We start from the raw sequence: 16,417 nt of genomic DNA on the forward strand, positions 1-16,417 counted from the left end.
AGAGTCCAGATCAGAGCTCTGGAATTCATCTGCTGAGGGTACAGTTGGGGCCAGACTTGTGGAAAACATTACACTTCATCACAACTGTGACATGTTCCAAGCTTGCCTTTATAATGCTCTAATGAGGTGAGCTTGTGTATTAGGCCTTAAGTCCCAAGTCAACAGGATCCCCTGTGTGTGTGTGTGTGTGTGTGTGTGTGTGTGTGTGTGTTTACAGCGGTTTCCATGGCCATGTGGGGGTTTAGATCCTATATTTCTGAGTGCACAGGAAGAAATGACATGCATCCGTTGAGCAGTAGCCAGAGAAGGCAGAAAGCATGTATGCAAAATATAGCTCCCACTCGCTCCCGCTCCCAGGGCCAGGGTTTCTGATACATAACTGAACAGAGAAGAAAAGAGTTTCCTGGTTCTGTGTGTTGCATGAAATGGTTCTTTTCTCTGCTGCAGAACATAGCTGAGGGTCTGCTTTCTTGGTGTTCTCTCTGTGTGTGTGCTGCAATGAATTTTAATTCCTGATGCTTTTCAGGTTTCACTTTGTCGGCAGAGCAGAGCAGGGGACATGGAACTGTGCTTGTGCGGGCTTCACTCAGATGATGGGTTGTTTTGGGGGTGGATTGTTTTTTGTTTGTTTGTTTTTTGCATTTGGGAAAAAGAATGCAATTAATAGCACCCTTTCTTCTTCTAACAGCCGTGTTCCTGGTCTTCCCAGCTTGGTGTGGTGTGTGGACCTGGCATTGTAGGCTATGTAATGCATTTGCACAGCTCGGTCATACTTAAGGTGTCTCACTGTAGATTGGTCCTCCCTGGAACCTTGAATCCAGATTTATCCTTAAGGAGGAATTAGGTGTTCTCCCCTGACAGATGTTTACGTTTTAAACATCAGACGTTTCTGTCCACAGATAAAATGCCTAGAAAGTGACATCAAAGAGAAGAAAGTGTCGTGTGTGTGTGTGTGTGTGTGTGAGCGCGCGCATGCGCCATTGGACTACTGACCTAAATTTAAGTCCCAGTGGATACTGGGATGAAGGAAAGACCATCACACTTGGGCAGCAGCCTGTATTTGGCATGAGCACATTCCTCAACAATAAGGCAAAAGGTAGCACGTGTGAATACAGTGGAGCTAAGAGCAGAGTAGCTAGATGCGTACAACGATCCATCGATCGTCAGCCAATCAATAGGGATGAAAATAAATATTGTCTTCTGTTTTTGCTATGGAGTGTGTGTGTGTGTGTGTGTGTGTGTGTGTGCTGATCCATTTATACTTCTGAGTGAACGAAGGTGTCCTAGATAAAATCAAAAGAGAAACTGATCAGGTGAATGTAATCCCCGCAGGATACCCTTGGTTGGAATGTGCCAGAGCCTGTACAGTTTCAGACAGTAGGAAGCACAGCCTCCATCCGCTCAGAGCGTCAAGAATATGTAACGGGGCTGAAGCATATTTCTCTTGCATTATTTTTAAGCAGTGGTCGTGCTCTGGACAGAAAGATCTCTCCGCCTCCCCTCTTTGCCCTTCTCTTAGCTTCAACTGGCAGTTCGCTGATCTTCCCCTGGCCTGTGCAAGTGAAGGCAGGAAACCCAAAGTGCCTTTGGACAAGGCAGGTCATTCAGTAACAAATTAGAGTATAAATACAACAGATGACAAAAAGGAACGTGGACAAATCCAAACATTTTTTTTAATGATCACAATCAAATCCATATCTTATCAAGTGCAGCCACAAGTCTGGAGAGATAACTATGTCCACCAATGCCCAAGCACTTGCTCAGGGTCAGAGTCTTAGCTCATGGGGCCAGGGGGTCCATTCAGTTTCGCTCCTCAGTGTTGTTGGAGCCACTGTCTTGACCACCAGAAGGAAACCTCGTCCCTTTGTGCAATGACTAGCCTCTGCCTTCACAGGTGTCTCAACGGGGCTGTCACTGGGAGCTCCGGGATAATGCGGGTAGATGAATTGGAAAGCGAGGAGGGAATCCCCAGGGCTGCCTCCTCTGGCCTGCGCCCACTCCCCCTCTCCTCATGCACCAAAGGAAACAGGCAATGGCTTTTCTCAGTGTAACATAATATTTTGTTCTTACAGGACACACAGTCTGGAGACTTCTCCTGCACGACCCATGTTCTCCTTGATTGCCCTTGTTTCCCAAGGATGCCGAGAGATTTCTGGAATCTGTGAATAATAACTTGCTTTTTTTTTTTTTTCCTTCAGCAGTCTCCTGGATTGACTTTGACATCTGGGTCCCGGCAGAAACACCTCCCTATTTCCAAATAAGTTTACATACTCCTTGATGTGGTATTAATATGCAGTGTTGCAGCCGTATCTAATGCTTATTGGTGTCGTTAACCAAATGCTCTTTACGATTTATTATCCTTCTATTTCTGGGCAGTTTTACTGTCCTCCCAATGTTTCCTATATATGCTGCTAATTTAATTTGATTTCTCCTTTTATTTAGTCTGTGATTTTGTTGTTGATTTTTCTCCCTGCCCATTGTTTACATCAGTTTTTAATTTTTTTGTATTTTCCATGTGACCTCCTCCACTTTCCTTTCAACCAATCATGTGCGTGCGTATCATGTGACTTTGTCATGTGGCTTGCATGGTGCTGATGATGTCGTCCACGCTGGTGAACAGAAGGTAAAACTCTTTGTTCTGATTAGGGAAATAAACCTGGGACCACAGCCTGGCACCTAGGGCCCACTCATTTCTTCCCGTCTCAGATTTCCCAAGCGAAGCCATTTGAAAGATTTCCTCTTGTTCTCAGTTCACCTCTAGAATCCATCAATTCTTTGCAGCCTTGACATGACAATTTGATACCGTGGCAGGCTTTGGTTTAACATTTCGCTCCAAGAAACTTGGCCCTACAAACTGCCATCCACAGCAAAACCACATTTACCACCACACAGTTTGCAAACTTGAATTTTTACCAGAGAGTTCATAAAAATTACTTCCCAGAAAGCGGTTTTTTTCAGTGACCTTTATGACATTGTTGTTTAACTTTATCCAGTAGTTCTGAAAACCACAGCTGCTCTAAAATGAGTCATTTCTGTGAAAATGTGAAATGTATCTGTTTACGACACTGAAATGCTACAGAGAGAAGTGTATCAATTGCAAAGGTTCTATTTGCTCAAAACCAATGAGAGTGCTTCATAAAATTCATGCAAATTGAGGACTTTCTGAAGGGAGAGATTTAAGAATTTGGAATGAAAGCAGTTTGCATTGTTGATGTGTCACTTTTTAAGAGTGACCCTCCCCCCCTGGACAGTGGGGGTTAGAAATCAAAGCAAAAGTTGGCAGTTAACCATGACTGGAGATCTCTTTGTAATCAAGAAGCACATGATTGACCCTTGCAGCAAAGGAAATAAAATTATAGCCTAATTAAGCGCATAGCCGTGACAAAATAATTAGTTAATATTGTGACTGTCACAACCCTGTGAAAACATTTCTCGTTTACCATAAAGAGAAAAGGAAGCCTCTGCTTGCAACTTCCCCACTGTAAAATCAAACACCTATTCAAAACCTGCCCTGGGAGTCACATGCATTCTGTTCTCTTCTAACTGAAAATTGTTACGTCACATCACAACCTGAGACACACAGGCTGCACTGATCACGAAAGCCAGACTAACACGAATAACCGCCCAGTGTGCCCGTGCATGCGAGGGGTCCCCGTCTGGCCTCACATCTCCAAGGAACTGACTGGGCGACATTCACACAGACAAAACCATCCATAGCTGTTGCATGCATGTTCTCTGTTCCTGGTCTGTCCTCTCATTTTGTGCCCCTGTGCGTGTGAGCCCTGTGGATGCTCCCTCTTGCTCATCCTGCACACTGACCACCTCTGAGGATGTCAGCTTTCTGGGTGTGGTCACTGTGCCCATGTTGAGTCCCGTTTACAACCAGACTCCTGGACGAGGTCTTGGGTTGGAGCCGTCTGTCACTTCCAAAAAGATGTGTGGTATTTACGCTGTCTGAAATTAAGTGGGTGTGTCCCCAAAGCAGGGGAACATCTGACGTGCTAATGACTTTGACCTACCTTCAAAAGGCAACCTAATCTGTGAACCTTAGGGTAGGGGATACTGGGAGCCTAAGATTTTCTAAACTCCCGAGTCTCACTCCACATCCTGTGGTTTCATTATTTCTCTGAGGGGGACTGTGTTCTTCTAAAGACTTGAGATGACTGTTCCAAGGGAAAACCCGGATTTTCTCCCTGAGATCTGAAGGGTGAGGTGTTGGGTTGAAATCCATTCGTTTCTTTCTTAAAAACAAGTTTGGTTATTTCTGTGCAGTGCTAGAATTCAGGACGAAGCAGAGTACAACATGAGCAAGGTTGAAACAGATCCACCCCTCTGGACAGAGATCTCTTCCAGACATTCTAAGCCAGACAAATGTTTGAAGATGTTTCCTGCGGTTGCCCCAGAAATGCACTGTAGCAATGGTCTTGGGTGTCAGTAAAAATGTGGCCAGTGCTAAAAAAAAAAAAAAAAATCAGTTAAAGTGCCTGTAGAATTCGAAAGTATGATTACCGCCTTGTCAAACCACATTCCCTTCTGTGACAGACCCTCTCTTACCATTTGCAAAGGGACAGGCGGAGGACTCATTATTCAGATGAGCAGCAAGCAGCCAGAAATGGCCCTTAATAATACAATTTAAGGGACTGGAGAGGGTCGTAGCGAGTAAAATTCACGGAGAGAAATGAAGCTTCGTGAAAAACAGTGCTTGCCTCCTTTCTCTGAACACTAGCAAGGCTTTCAGGTGAGTGGGGCCTGAGGATGGGTAAGTGAGCAGGTGCATCTCCCGGCAGAGGGGTGTACATCCGACAGGTGATGAAATCCGGTTCCTGTTCCACCACTGCCCCCTCCACACACGCGCACGCGCATGCACACACACACTGCCTCTAGGATGCCCTTGACACAGGCTGCGTGTTGTGTAAATCTCAGGTTCCCGTCCACAGTGTTGACTGGGTTCGGCAGCATGGGGTCAGAAGGGAGGTGAAAACAGGCATTGGACGCCATGCCCTTGGCTCCCTTAGTCCTGAACCTGTAGAGCTTTGCAAATAGGGGTTCGTGATGGGGAAACTTAGGCACCTGTCCCAGGATCCCAGGAGTGGGGTTGCTGTGGTGAGCTAAGATGCTCCCGTGCCAAGTTGATTTTTAATATCACGGCACCTCGTCGTGGCCGGGCCTCCTTCCTCCAATGACTCTGTCACCTATGAGGACTCTGTGTAAGTAAACGGGCCTCCCCACCCTCCCCACCGCCAGCATGTGTGTGATGAGAAGCCCCCTGCGCCCCTCTGTCTGTGTGCTGCATGTTTTAGCATGGATCACCCCCCCCCCCCCCATTCATAATGATCTTCTTTTCTTTAGCTACTGACACTGCCTCTCGTACTAGGACATGCTGATTCTGGTGAACTAAGCTCCTTAACACCCACTCTTCCTTCTTAGATTGAAAACATCACTAACCACCCCTTCCACTCCTTCCTTTATTTATTTATTTATTTTTTTTACAGCTGTGTGTCTGGATTGCCACGGTCTCTGGCAGGTCGACACAGACTTTTCACCAGGGCTCTGCTCTAATTGCCTTTATTCTTAAGGATTCCCCGCACTGGCGGTTACAGGGTAGAGAGCTAGCGTGAAGGGTCTGCAGAGGGGAGGCAGTGACGCGTGTCGGCCCGAATCCTGGGGGCAGAGGCCGGGGGCTCTGCAAAGGGCCCGTTTCCCTAGGGCTTCCCAGGAGCTTTGTACTTCTTTATAAGTAACCTAATGTCCGTGAAATCGTGTTGAAGATGTGCACAGACTCCCCTTGTCGGCCTCGCAGGCGGGAGCCGAGTTAATTGTTGGAGGTTATTTGGGTCCTAACTTCCTCAGCCTGGATCAGCCCCATAACCACAAGCCATACCTTCGTGGTCCTATTTTCATTTTTAGGATGATGATGAAACAGAGATAATTGATCAGCTAATCTGGTGGTGTTTTCATGACACCCACGAGAAGGGAATTGATATCTCTGTGGTTCAGTCTGTCAGAGTTCATCTTTTGCTGTTCAGTTCATATCCCTTCCTGCCAGTGGCCTCCACACCCACCCCCAGCTCACACGCTCACGTTCGTAGTTCCTGAGGAGCCCGATTTGAGAGGGGTGTGTAGGCTGGATGCCCCCGTGAGCGTGGCCACAGGGCTACGCGTCCTTTCTGTGGAGAGCCAGGGAATTGGCCATGGCTTATATGCACTCCCTGCATCCCTTGGCGTTCCTTGGAGCCGGAGACCAGGATGGCAGTTAGTCAGCTGGCACTGGCACAAGCATATTCTTGACAACAAGGAGGAAAGAGCTCAGGAGAAAAGGAGCATTTATTCCCCAGGCCCGATCTGGAGGAGCAATGCTTAGGACAGAATGAACCCCGTCCAGGGTTGGGTATGTTCGGACTGACAGCCGCTCGCCGGGACTGTCAGAAAGCCCCCTCAGCCAGGCGGGTTGTCACAGGGGGCGTCCCAGAGCGTTTGAGGCTCCAAGGATGAAAGCAGCACAGATCCCACTAGATTCATCTGTTCGGCAAAGAGCCTGGTCTTAGGAAGGACAATCAGCAGCCTCATAGCTACAGATCCTAAGGCTGATCAAACGTCTAACCTCTTGATGTAATTTCGAATGTTCCTGAGTTGGGAAAAATCAAATGGGCTTCATACTTGAACAGCCAAGTCATACATTTTGTACTCTTCTAAACAAATAATGGAAAAGGCATACGTAAGTTTCACATTGCTTGCAGGGTGTAATGGACCAAAGGGGAACAGGAGTTAAGATAAACAAAAGTAACAGTATTTTTGATGCCAGACAATCCTGATTGATGGAAAATGTGATAGATTCTAATGCAAGCCCTATCTCCATCACTGGTTTATACTCAGAGGCCCCGAAGTCTGTGCAGGTCCCTGTGGGAGAGAAAGCAAAGGTCAGGAAAAAAGAATGCAGGTCAGGCCTCTGTCAGGGATGCCATGGGGCACCTCGGCATTTCAGTCAGAAGGTATACTTCTTGGTACTTGGGCGTTTTTGAGTAAGAAGTAGAAGATTGTTTTCCTTCTAAAATTCACAGATGCTGTCCAGACCCCCTAAGCCTGCTATAATTTCTGTTGTGGAATTCAGGTACCCAGCAGTAGTTTTCTGACCTCCGGACTTGTGCTGACGAGGGGAAGGAATTGAAGCTGACTCAGATTTTAGGGCACAATAGCACACAAATTACAAAGAACCTACAATCTGCAAGGCCAGAAATACACACTTCAATTACGATTTCTGGGAGGAATTTATAGGACGAGCCTGCCACATTTCTGACTGTATGTGGTCTCAATGGTACATTCTTCTTTTCTTGCATCCGTGATTTACACTCTTCTAGAAAATACCAGAGTTGCCTAATATTTTGTATTTGTTATCGGCAAGGCTTATTTTTAAGGTGATGTTGTTTTGAGTCTTTACGTGAAATATTTGGGGGCAAAATTTGACTCATGGCTGAAGCTAAATTCAGAAGGTGTAATTAACCGCAGGGGTTTTCTTGGAGCAACCTGCCGATTGCTGCTGAATCGCAAACCAACATTTACAAATAATTACAATATTGGTTTTGCGGAAATTACCCATAATGATTTCAATCAGGGCAGCCATTTCAGAACAGAGTGCACATTGGGACCCTCTAAATAATTTCCTCTCCTAATGTGTTCAGCAAAGCAGTGAGCCACCCAAATGCCAAGGCCCCATTTCTTCCGGGTCAGCCCATCCCTCATCAGGTATGGCTAGAGTCTCCTTTTCGCCGACAGCTCAGGAAGCAATTCCTTTAGCCTATTCGTAATCTTGAGAAAAATGGACAGAGTGTGTGCATTTGAAGATGGAGAAGACAATTGTTTAAATATTGCTCTTTCTCCACCTTTATGTGACTACAAGTTGTGTAGAGTTGGTCAGAATCCCTCTGATGTTAGTTGAAGGTCATCTTCCTCTAGAAACACCGTCACAGGAAGGGTTACCTTTCCGTACAAGGGCCCCGCCATTTTTAAAAAGAGTTGAGCATAACTAGGTTTCTTCTTTTCTTTTGACAAACCGAACTTTGTCTTGTTTACCTTTGAAACTCCAATGCCTAAGAGATTATCTGGTACCTGGGAGGTAGGTACTCCGTAAACGTTTGTTGAGTAAATCATAGTTAAAGCACTTTAAATGATACATGTAAATATTATATGCCATGCTCTACATTCTGTAAGAAAGAAATACACGTATATCAGAATAACATGGTAGTCGCTCCAATATAATAGCAATGATAGTGTTCCAACTTTGGTAAATGTTAGAACTGTGTTCTGTGGAATAGTTGTTAGTGGTTTCTTTGTGGTTCCAATCATATTTTTTCTGAAACACATCCAAAGATAAGAGTTGACTGCTTTCATCGGGGCTGTTAGTTTCTGCAGGGAATCCTTGGCAAGATATTTGTTCCCATGTCTCTGAAGACAGTTGGGGTCTCTTTGCAAAGATAGGACTTTGGGGAGGATAACTTTTAAAATTGTAAAGAAAAACGGACAACCCTGTGCCTTAGAGATGTGGAATCGCTGGTCTGGGGATACAGTGCCCCGAAATTGGCAGGGCCATCCTTATTTTGCGTCTGTCTTTCACAGTGTTTTGAAAATAGCCAAGGTGTTCTTGGTAGTTTGTCCTAACACAGTGACTGTCATTGGGTCACAGTGCTGTCAGAGCCAGAGGGGGGCCCTGGAGAACACCTCGTTCGGGGCATGGATTCTGCAAACGTGGGTACTGAGGCAGTGGCCTGTCCAAGCATTCAGTTTTACAGGGATCCCCACAGACATGAAAGGGAGTACCTCTTCTAAGTAGATACAAACCCCCCACCCACTCCCAAAGCAGGGTCCAGTGTTCTGTGGTCTTGATTCAGCCTTGAAACCCACGCTGCTCAAATCTGGAAGGAAATCATAAGGAAAGTGCAGCCAGAGCAGCCCCAGCAGATTAATCTCCGTTTACCTTCCAAGGAAGCTTTGGGGTAAGGACCGGGTCCTCGCCCCATGACTGTGTTGGCAGGGCCACTGATGCCACTGCCTTCCCTCCTTAAGGCAAATCGAGCATCACAGAGTCAGTGTTGCAATTCTGAATACAAAAGTCCTCGTTAATGTCCATCCCCATTCAGTCTGGGGCCGTGAGCTCTCCCAGTCAGCCTGAGTGCAGGACTTGTGAGGCTCACACCTGGAAGTCCCAGGCCAGCCAGAACCAGTCTGTCCCCTGCATTCAGAGAACAGAGCTATCCAGTTCAACTGTGCCTACTCCTGCCATCTGTGACTGTGTAGACCTGCCCGGTTCTGAAATATCCTCCACTTTGTTTGAGTTCCTTTCTAGCCCTGGATATTTACAATGATATAAGACACAACTGTTGTCTAAGGCTTAGGATGGTCCAAAAGAATCTGAAAAGCATACGTGCCTTAACATTATCGAAACCAAATTCCTCAGAATTTTCCAAAGAATAGTTGGGACCAGCAGCTGGGTAGCGACATGAAAACAGGACAAGTCTTTGCCTAAAACCTTGCCTAAAACCTTGTCATTTTTTTCCTTGTCTTTTTTTTTTTTAATTGCTGATGGAGGAACACCAATTACAAGCCTGACTTCCTAAATCACCCCTGACATTAAGGGGATGCACCTTCCCTGTCAGCTTCTGTGTGTCCCCATCACCTAAAGGTGCACAAGGATCACCTTGGGATCTTGTTGAAACGGAATCTGCATGTCTAAGGAGCTGCCACGTGGGGTTCGTGCTACAGGCCCAGGCTGAGCAGCAAGGGCTGGCCAATAGCTTTCCCTGTCTGGTTCCTCCTTGTCTCAAAGTGGGGAGCAAGACACAAGGCCACTGTGAGGTTCCCAGAGTAGCTGAATGAGGAAGGTGGGCTGAATGGCTTTGCCAGCAGCCTTGCCACAAATGGCCAGAGGTATACCTTGGGGTGATGAGGTCCAAAGCCTGGCGACAAACCTTTCTGGGTTCTTTGGTTACATGTCTGTGATTCTGTCTTCCAGTGAACGAGCCAGGACAACCCTCCCAGAAGGTGACTTCTTGTAGGCTCTCCCAATTTTCTGTCTGAGGACATGAAATAGACACAGAGATGTGTGTCTCTGAAGGAAGTGCAGAATTCCCAAATGCGTTAAATCTTCATTTTAACTTTTCATACCAGACATTCTCTTACCTCATTACTCCCAGTACACACTAGTGAGACAGTTTCTCTTAAAGAAAGTCGGCATCTTATTTACTGAAGAAGCATCCCACCTCTGGTAATTCGTCCGTACCGAGCTCACCTTCCTCCTCTGTCTCGGGTTCACGAGCTGAGTGTATACCACAGGTAGAGACATTGACTTTTTTCTGTTGAGAAATGCTGAAGCCATTTTTTCCCTCTCTCTGCTCACAAACAGAAAGACTTTCATGATTGTTACTTTAAACAAGGTACCAAGGATTATCACTCAGGCAGTTGAGCCGTAAATGCAGGATGCTTACAGGGGAGACTTGCCCGTGGCAAATTGTGCTTTATTTAATCACACCTGGAAACTTGTCATGTTTTTATATGAATGAGTCTAAGTAATGCAATTTAACTCATGGAAAGCTGGTCACAAGAATGCAGTGTCATTCCGTCCCCGTTAGGGATGGTTCCCCCAGCCCCCTGAGATGAATCACGTATCCAGGGAAGAAACTGGCTGCTGTGAAGAATTATTTTATGGGTGTAGGTTTTCTCCTTTAAACACTTACGCACATTTGCCTGCATTTCAGGCTGTTCCTCAAAATGCATCAGGCTCATCAAAGTTAAATCTGCAGTTGTAAGAACAGCAAAAAGGAAATGCAAGCACCAGTGAGAAACAGTTTTTAAAAAATCCTGTTTCTAAAATGGTAAAAGGACTGTGCTAATAGGGTTTCCCAGGACATTCCCAAAAGTCACTCCCAGTTTGGGGCTAAGTCTGAGGTATCTCACTGGAATCTGAAGTTTTATATTTATTGCTTTTTAACCATTTGAATTTCTGAGAAAGCAAGAAAGAGCCCAGCCCCACCCCATCACTCCATCCCATTCTGGGTTGGATTTTCTTCGTGTGGGCGAATATGTCACATGAATTAACTGGCTGTTGCAGGGGAACCCAGTGCACCTAAACTGGAAGGGCAGATGGGAGAGGATGGAAACTCTATTAAGGTGAATCTGATCAAACAGGATGACGGCGGCTCCCCCATCAGGCACTACCTGGTCAAGTACCGAGCGGTGAGTAGCTCCCGTCCTCCTTTTCACCTGCTTCTGCCGCTGTCACACCCACCTTGTTGGGGCAACAGCATGCACATCCCGGGGGGAAAGGGGGAAGTAGTGCAGGACAGAGTCCTTCTGTGTCTTGCAGGGCTCAGGGGCCCTGCTCAGGGTTTTAAATCCCAAGATCGACCTACAGCCATCAGGCCATGTCTACACGGGGATCATTTCAAAACCTCTGAAATGAATGTGGCGACAGACTCATACCCTGATTGATTTTTCTGCTTCTTGAACATTTCTACAAAGTGATTTTGCAATTACTCGGTAGCTTCTGCATATAATATACTGGTATCTCATAATCAGGACATTTGATAAACTGTGTATTATGGGCCAGGCACTGTGATTTTCTCCCCACGAGAACCTGATGAAGCTCTTCTTATGATCATCTGCCCTTTACAGAGGAAGTACTATATCCATTCAGTCACGGCCTGATCTCTCATGCCTGGATGGGCAGAGTTTGAATCCAGGTCTGTCTGCAGACCCTGGGCTGTTAGCCCCTGCCCTAGGCTGCCCTACCATCTCAAATTGTGGTATTCCCACCTGCCCCTCACAGCTACCTGAGCTGTTCTAATCCTGCTAACAATGAGCTTGGCCCTGAACCCTTTCTTCCCGGTTTGCTCACCATCTAAGATTTCTGTCATGCTGCCTGTCATCTCCATCCCCCAAAATGAGAATCACTCTGTTTCTCTGGTGTTAGAATGATACTTGGCCACTGCCAACCAGAGTCAACTGCTGAGAGATTTAGGGGCAGAATCTGAACACTGGGAAGAGTCTCTTGCCAGGATTTCTTACCAGTAAGAGATAACAAACCAGAGAGCAGTTTTCTTTCTTCCAGTCACCCCCAAGAAAGGATTTTTCAAGGAAGTTGACTTACTCCCTTCTCTCTTGATCAGCCCTCACTGAAATGATGTGTGAGCTCTTACCTGGTTGGGCCTAATGGAGAGTCATTACAGCGGAGCCCTACCAGGCACACGCCCACCCACCCCCCACCCCCCTGCTAGCTGCTGGGCAGACCTGTCATTCCACTCAGCCCTTCCGCACTCAGTTGTGAAGTCAGGCATGAGCCTGACATCAGATGAAGAGCCTCCTCTAACGTCTCTAAGGCCCAGCCTAGAGACACCCCTGTAAGAGCGACCACTGTGGCTTCCTCGCTGTGGAACAGGATGCCAGGATTGAGTGGTGGCCCAGCACAGCCCACAGGAAGTGGACAGTGTGTGTCTGGCCCTTGTTATGCTCATGTGGCCCAGACAGTTGGGTTCCGGTTTCAGCTTTACCACTTACCAGCATGCCCAGTCTTCCAAATCCTCCATTTCTCCATCTGGAAAATGGGGATAAAATAGTTTCTTACATTATTGTACAGATCAGGAATAATATAAACAAAGAGCCTGAAATGTGCCTAACACTTGGAAACCCCCCGTACATGGTAACAACAATAATTACCCTGAAGATGCCGGCTGGGTCTGGAGACACCTCCCATATGAGGCTACCTGAGATGTCAGTTTTCCAGAAAAGCCACTGTGGCTGTGTCAGGCAGGTCTGTATTAAAAAGACAACGGGGAGTGGCCCCTGGGGGCTCAGTCAGTTGAGCGTCCGACTCTTGATTTCGGCTCAAGTCATGATCTCATGGTGCTGAGATCTAGCCCCGCGTCGGGCTCAGCACTGAGCATGGAGTCTGCTTAAGATCCTCCCTCGCCCTCACCCTCTGCCCCACCCCACTCATCCGTTCTCTCCCCGCCCCCACACACACACACACAAAAATATAGCAGGGACAGAACACCAAGATATGACAGCCTTACCTGCCCTGTGTTCGTCTGTCTTGCACTTCAAACACTCAGTGTTTGCTAGATATCATTAATATGTTATTAATATTTTTATATAACACAGTATTTGCTTTATATTCTGGTTGCCTCTTTATTATAGAGTTTGCCAAGGAAAGGAGCCTTTCAGAGAATGAGAATACAGACAGCTGAATTTCTTTGTTTTAAATTAAACGCGGGCCACATGGTGATCTATGGCCACATGAATGTGCAGCCTGACGAAACACTTCACAGGCTCTTGGTAGGGATCCAGTGAGAAAACTGTGGAAAACCTTTAGTACAGTGCCAGGCAGATAGCAAGTGCTCAATAAATCGTACTTTTTATTTTTTATTTTTCTTAATGTTTTGTTTATTCTTGAGAGAGAGACAGAGTGCCAGCTGGGGAGGGGCAGAGACAGAGGGAGACACAGGATCGGAAGCAGGCTCCAGGCTCTGAGCTGTCAGCACAGACCCTGACTTGGGGCTCAGACCCACAAACTGTGAGATCATGACCTGAGCAGAGATCAGACACTCCACCAACCTTGCCACCCGGGTGCCCCTGATCCTTTTTCTTTTTAATAAAACAAATCGATGCAGTGTTTCTGTGTCCAGGAGGGCGAGTCACACGTACCTGACTGAGCATGAGCAACATCCTGAATCAGACAAGAAGCTTCTTTGTTTCTTTACTCTTCCAGGGTGTCTGTGCGCGTATGCGGAGCACAGCTTGGCAGATGGTCCCTGCGCCACACTGCTATCTGCCGAGGTCTGTGTGTTTGCAGACACGCAAGGGTGACCTCCTGACCTGTGTAATCCTTAGGGTTTTTCAGGCTAGTAAAGAATGCACACCATGTCCTATCAGTGGTTTTTCTTTTTATTAGTTTGCACCAATACTTAGTGACTCCCTTGAGTTCTTCCAGTTAGCTGGCCTCACCAGCATTTGTATCTCAACTTTCCTGGTGTCTCGTGTCCTTCCTGCCGGTTTCTCCCAGAAGCTCTCCTCGGAGTGGAAACCGGAGATCCGGCTCCCATCCGGCAGTGACCACGTCATGCTCAAGTCCCTGGACTGGAATGCTGAATATGAAGTCTACGTGGTGGCTGAGAACCAGCAGGGAAAGTCCAAGGCCGCTCATTTTGTGTTCAGGACCTCGGCCCAGCCCACGGCCATCCCAGGTATGACCGCCTCTGCTCTCTGTGAGTCTCCCGCTTTGAATTAATGCACCAAAGCTGCACCTCCTAATGCGCCTGAACAGCCCCTGACAACTTGCTTGCTTCCAGCCATCCTCATGATCGGTCGCCCATGCAAAGCTTAGTTTTGCTTTGTACCTATCTGTGCAGTGGGTTGAGATGTACTGGACCCCCAGCAAGGCTTGGCCAAGCCTCCTGGGGCAATGGTCCTGTGTCATTCAGCCTTGAAGGACTGATGCTGAGCCAGTCCACGGGACCCCTGAGATGGGAAAAGCCCCACCTCCAGCCAAGCCTTGGAGGCTGGTTGAGTAAGGATCTTGTTTTGAGACCTTATCTACCCTCTGCCATTTCCTACAAGGACCACCCAATTGTTGAAGCGCTTTCTATTTGATGCTTGCTTACTGCACAGTCATGTTCCAGATCTCTTCTCTGTGGGGACCCCAAGAGAAGGAAGAGACGGTGCCCAATTAGTTAAAAAGCCTATCTTCCAAGGGCCTCTCAACTGAAACAAAGATTAAATTGAATTACTTGAAACAGAGCAAATGAGGAAAGTAGATGCTTGGAAACCCCATCTGTGAAAGGCAGTCTGCTGGAAACCGTGATGCGAGTGGTTCTCCTAGGAGATGTAGAACTGTTTCTAGGGACCCGGGACCAACCCAAGTGTGGGAATAATGTGGGAGTTCTGCTTGCTGGCCCACCCACCTTGCCGATGATGGTTAGTCCCCTCACTGACCAAACCCGCAGAGCAGAGAGAGATCTTCAGCACCTCTCTGCTTTCCCAGATCAGCCCAAGGCCGGCCTCAGGCAGGAGAGGTGGGCATAGACCATACAGCTGCAGCCTGTTGAAAAAGGGCCCCACAAACCCTCTGCTGTGTTCAAGCATGGCAGGGAAGATGTTTCGGTCTCCCAGTGGCCTTGGTCTGGCCCCATCATGACTGTCCTCTCTCCAGTGCTTGCCTGGGTGCTCTGTTCAGTTATCACAACAGCACCTCCCAGCAGGAGGGAGAACAGAAAGGGTACGGCTGCCTGGGACACGGGCGTGCATGTGCGCGAGTCAGTGCAGCAACAAAGGCACCAGTGTGTGGTGGCCGACTGTTGTGTGTGCGTGAGTGTGTGTGTCCGATAGACCTGTTGGGGCCTCCAGGGAGTTGACAGGTGGGTCTTAAACCACAGATGAGACACGTCGATTGGACCTACCCTCTGCATTCTCAGGGAGGCTCCTTAGTGCAGATGGTCAGTGGTAAAGGCAAGGCATTTGGGTGTGGCTGCAAGAAACGCTCTCACGACTGCTTAATATGATGTCCACACGGGGGTGGCCCTGCCATTCTGTGCCCTCTCTTTCTTTGTGCTCTTTGGTCAGCTTTTCATTGAAATCGACAGTCTGGAATGTATCCAGATCTGCCCAGCCTTTATGGGACACTTAGGAGCTGGGGGGTTGGGGTGGGGAGAAGCTCGAGCAACCCCTTTTCAGCAAGGCGGACTTCTGGTGGCACTTGTTGCCTGGGCTAAGTGACACAGGCAGGTTGCTTGGACGTGCTGTGTCCACATGTTGGGTAGTGCCCACAGCATCAGCTCGTGGGGTTGGAGCAGGTGGGGACACTGTGAGTCAGATACAGAAACAGGAGAAGATGTTGTCCTCCAGGGCCCTGCCCAGTGGAGACGTCAGAGGCGTTAAGGCACCCCATTAACCGGGAGAGGGTCGGAGGGACTGCTCACCTACCGCACGCGTATTAGGAGGAGGAGTCCTGTGCTTAGTTGGACTTTCCTGGCCGTGGCGTTGGGATCTGCGTATAAAACCTCTGAACTACAAGATGTGCGCTCGTGGTGGGATTCTGTGGTCAGTGCGGTAGCAGAAGGCGAGGGGTGCAGGCGAGATCGTCTTGAAGAGCGACCGGGTGGGGGCCATGGCGCAGTGGGAAGACGAGTCCCATCTATCGCTGAAAAAGCACAGTTTGCTGCACACAGCGCATCTCTCCCGCTACGCGTAGAAAGCTCTAGAGGCCAGGAGGCTGTGGGTAAGCTCGTTGACTGCCCCTCAGAGGCCTTGCCTTAGTCGAAGGTAACACTCTCCTAATCAAACTCTTGTACTTTACTGTGGAGGCTCTGTTCTCTCACTGTAATTTCATTTGCTCGCTGACCCCTAACCCCCAAATTCACCCTGCTGTGCTGCTTCT

General features: G+C 47.8%; 1 protein-coding gene across 18 annotated transcripts in view; it reads left to right on the forward strand.

The window, feature by feature from the left end:
* NCAM1 (neural cell adhesion molecule 1) overlaps window positions 1-16,417 on the forward strand; it is a 314,823-nt gene that overhangs the window by 282,868 nt on the left and 15,538 nt on the right. For 7 of the 18 annotated variants that reach the window (XM_043579342.1, XM_043579343.1, XM_043579345.1 and 4 more), the window contains 2 exons: window positions 11,099-11,223; window positions 14,048-14,228. In XM_043579342.1, the coding sequence (XP_043435277.1) occupies window positions 11,099-11,223; window positions 14,048-14,228 (306 nt within the window). Of the gene's footprint in view, window positions 1-2,620; window positions 2,624-11,098; window positions 11,224-14,047; window positions 14,229-16,417 lie in introns of all 18 variants that reach the window. The other 11 variants (XM_043579350.1, XM_043579351.1, XM_043579357.1 and 8 more) reach the window with 3 other exon arrangements.

Source organism: Prionailurus bengalensis, chromosome D1 (assembly GCF_016509475.1).
Source record: "Prionailurus bengalensis isolate Pbe53 chromosome D1, Fcat_Pben_1.1_paternal_pri, whole genome shotgun sequence".
In the NCBI taxonomy this organism is placed as follows: Eukaryota; Metazoa; Chordata; class Mammalia; order Carnivora; family Felidae; genus Prionailurus; species Prionailurus bengalensis.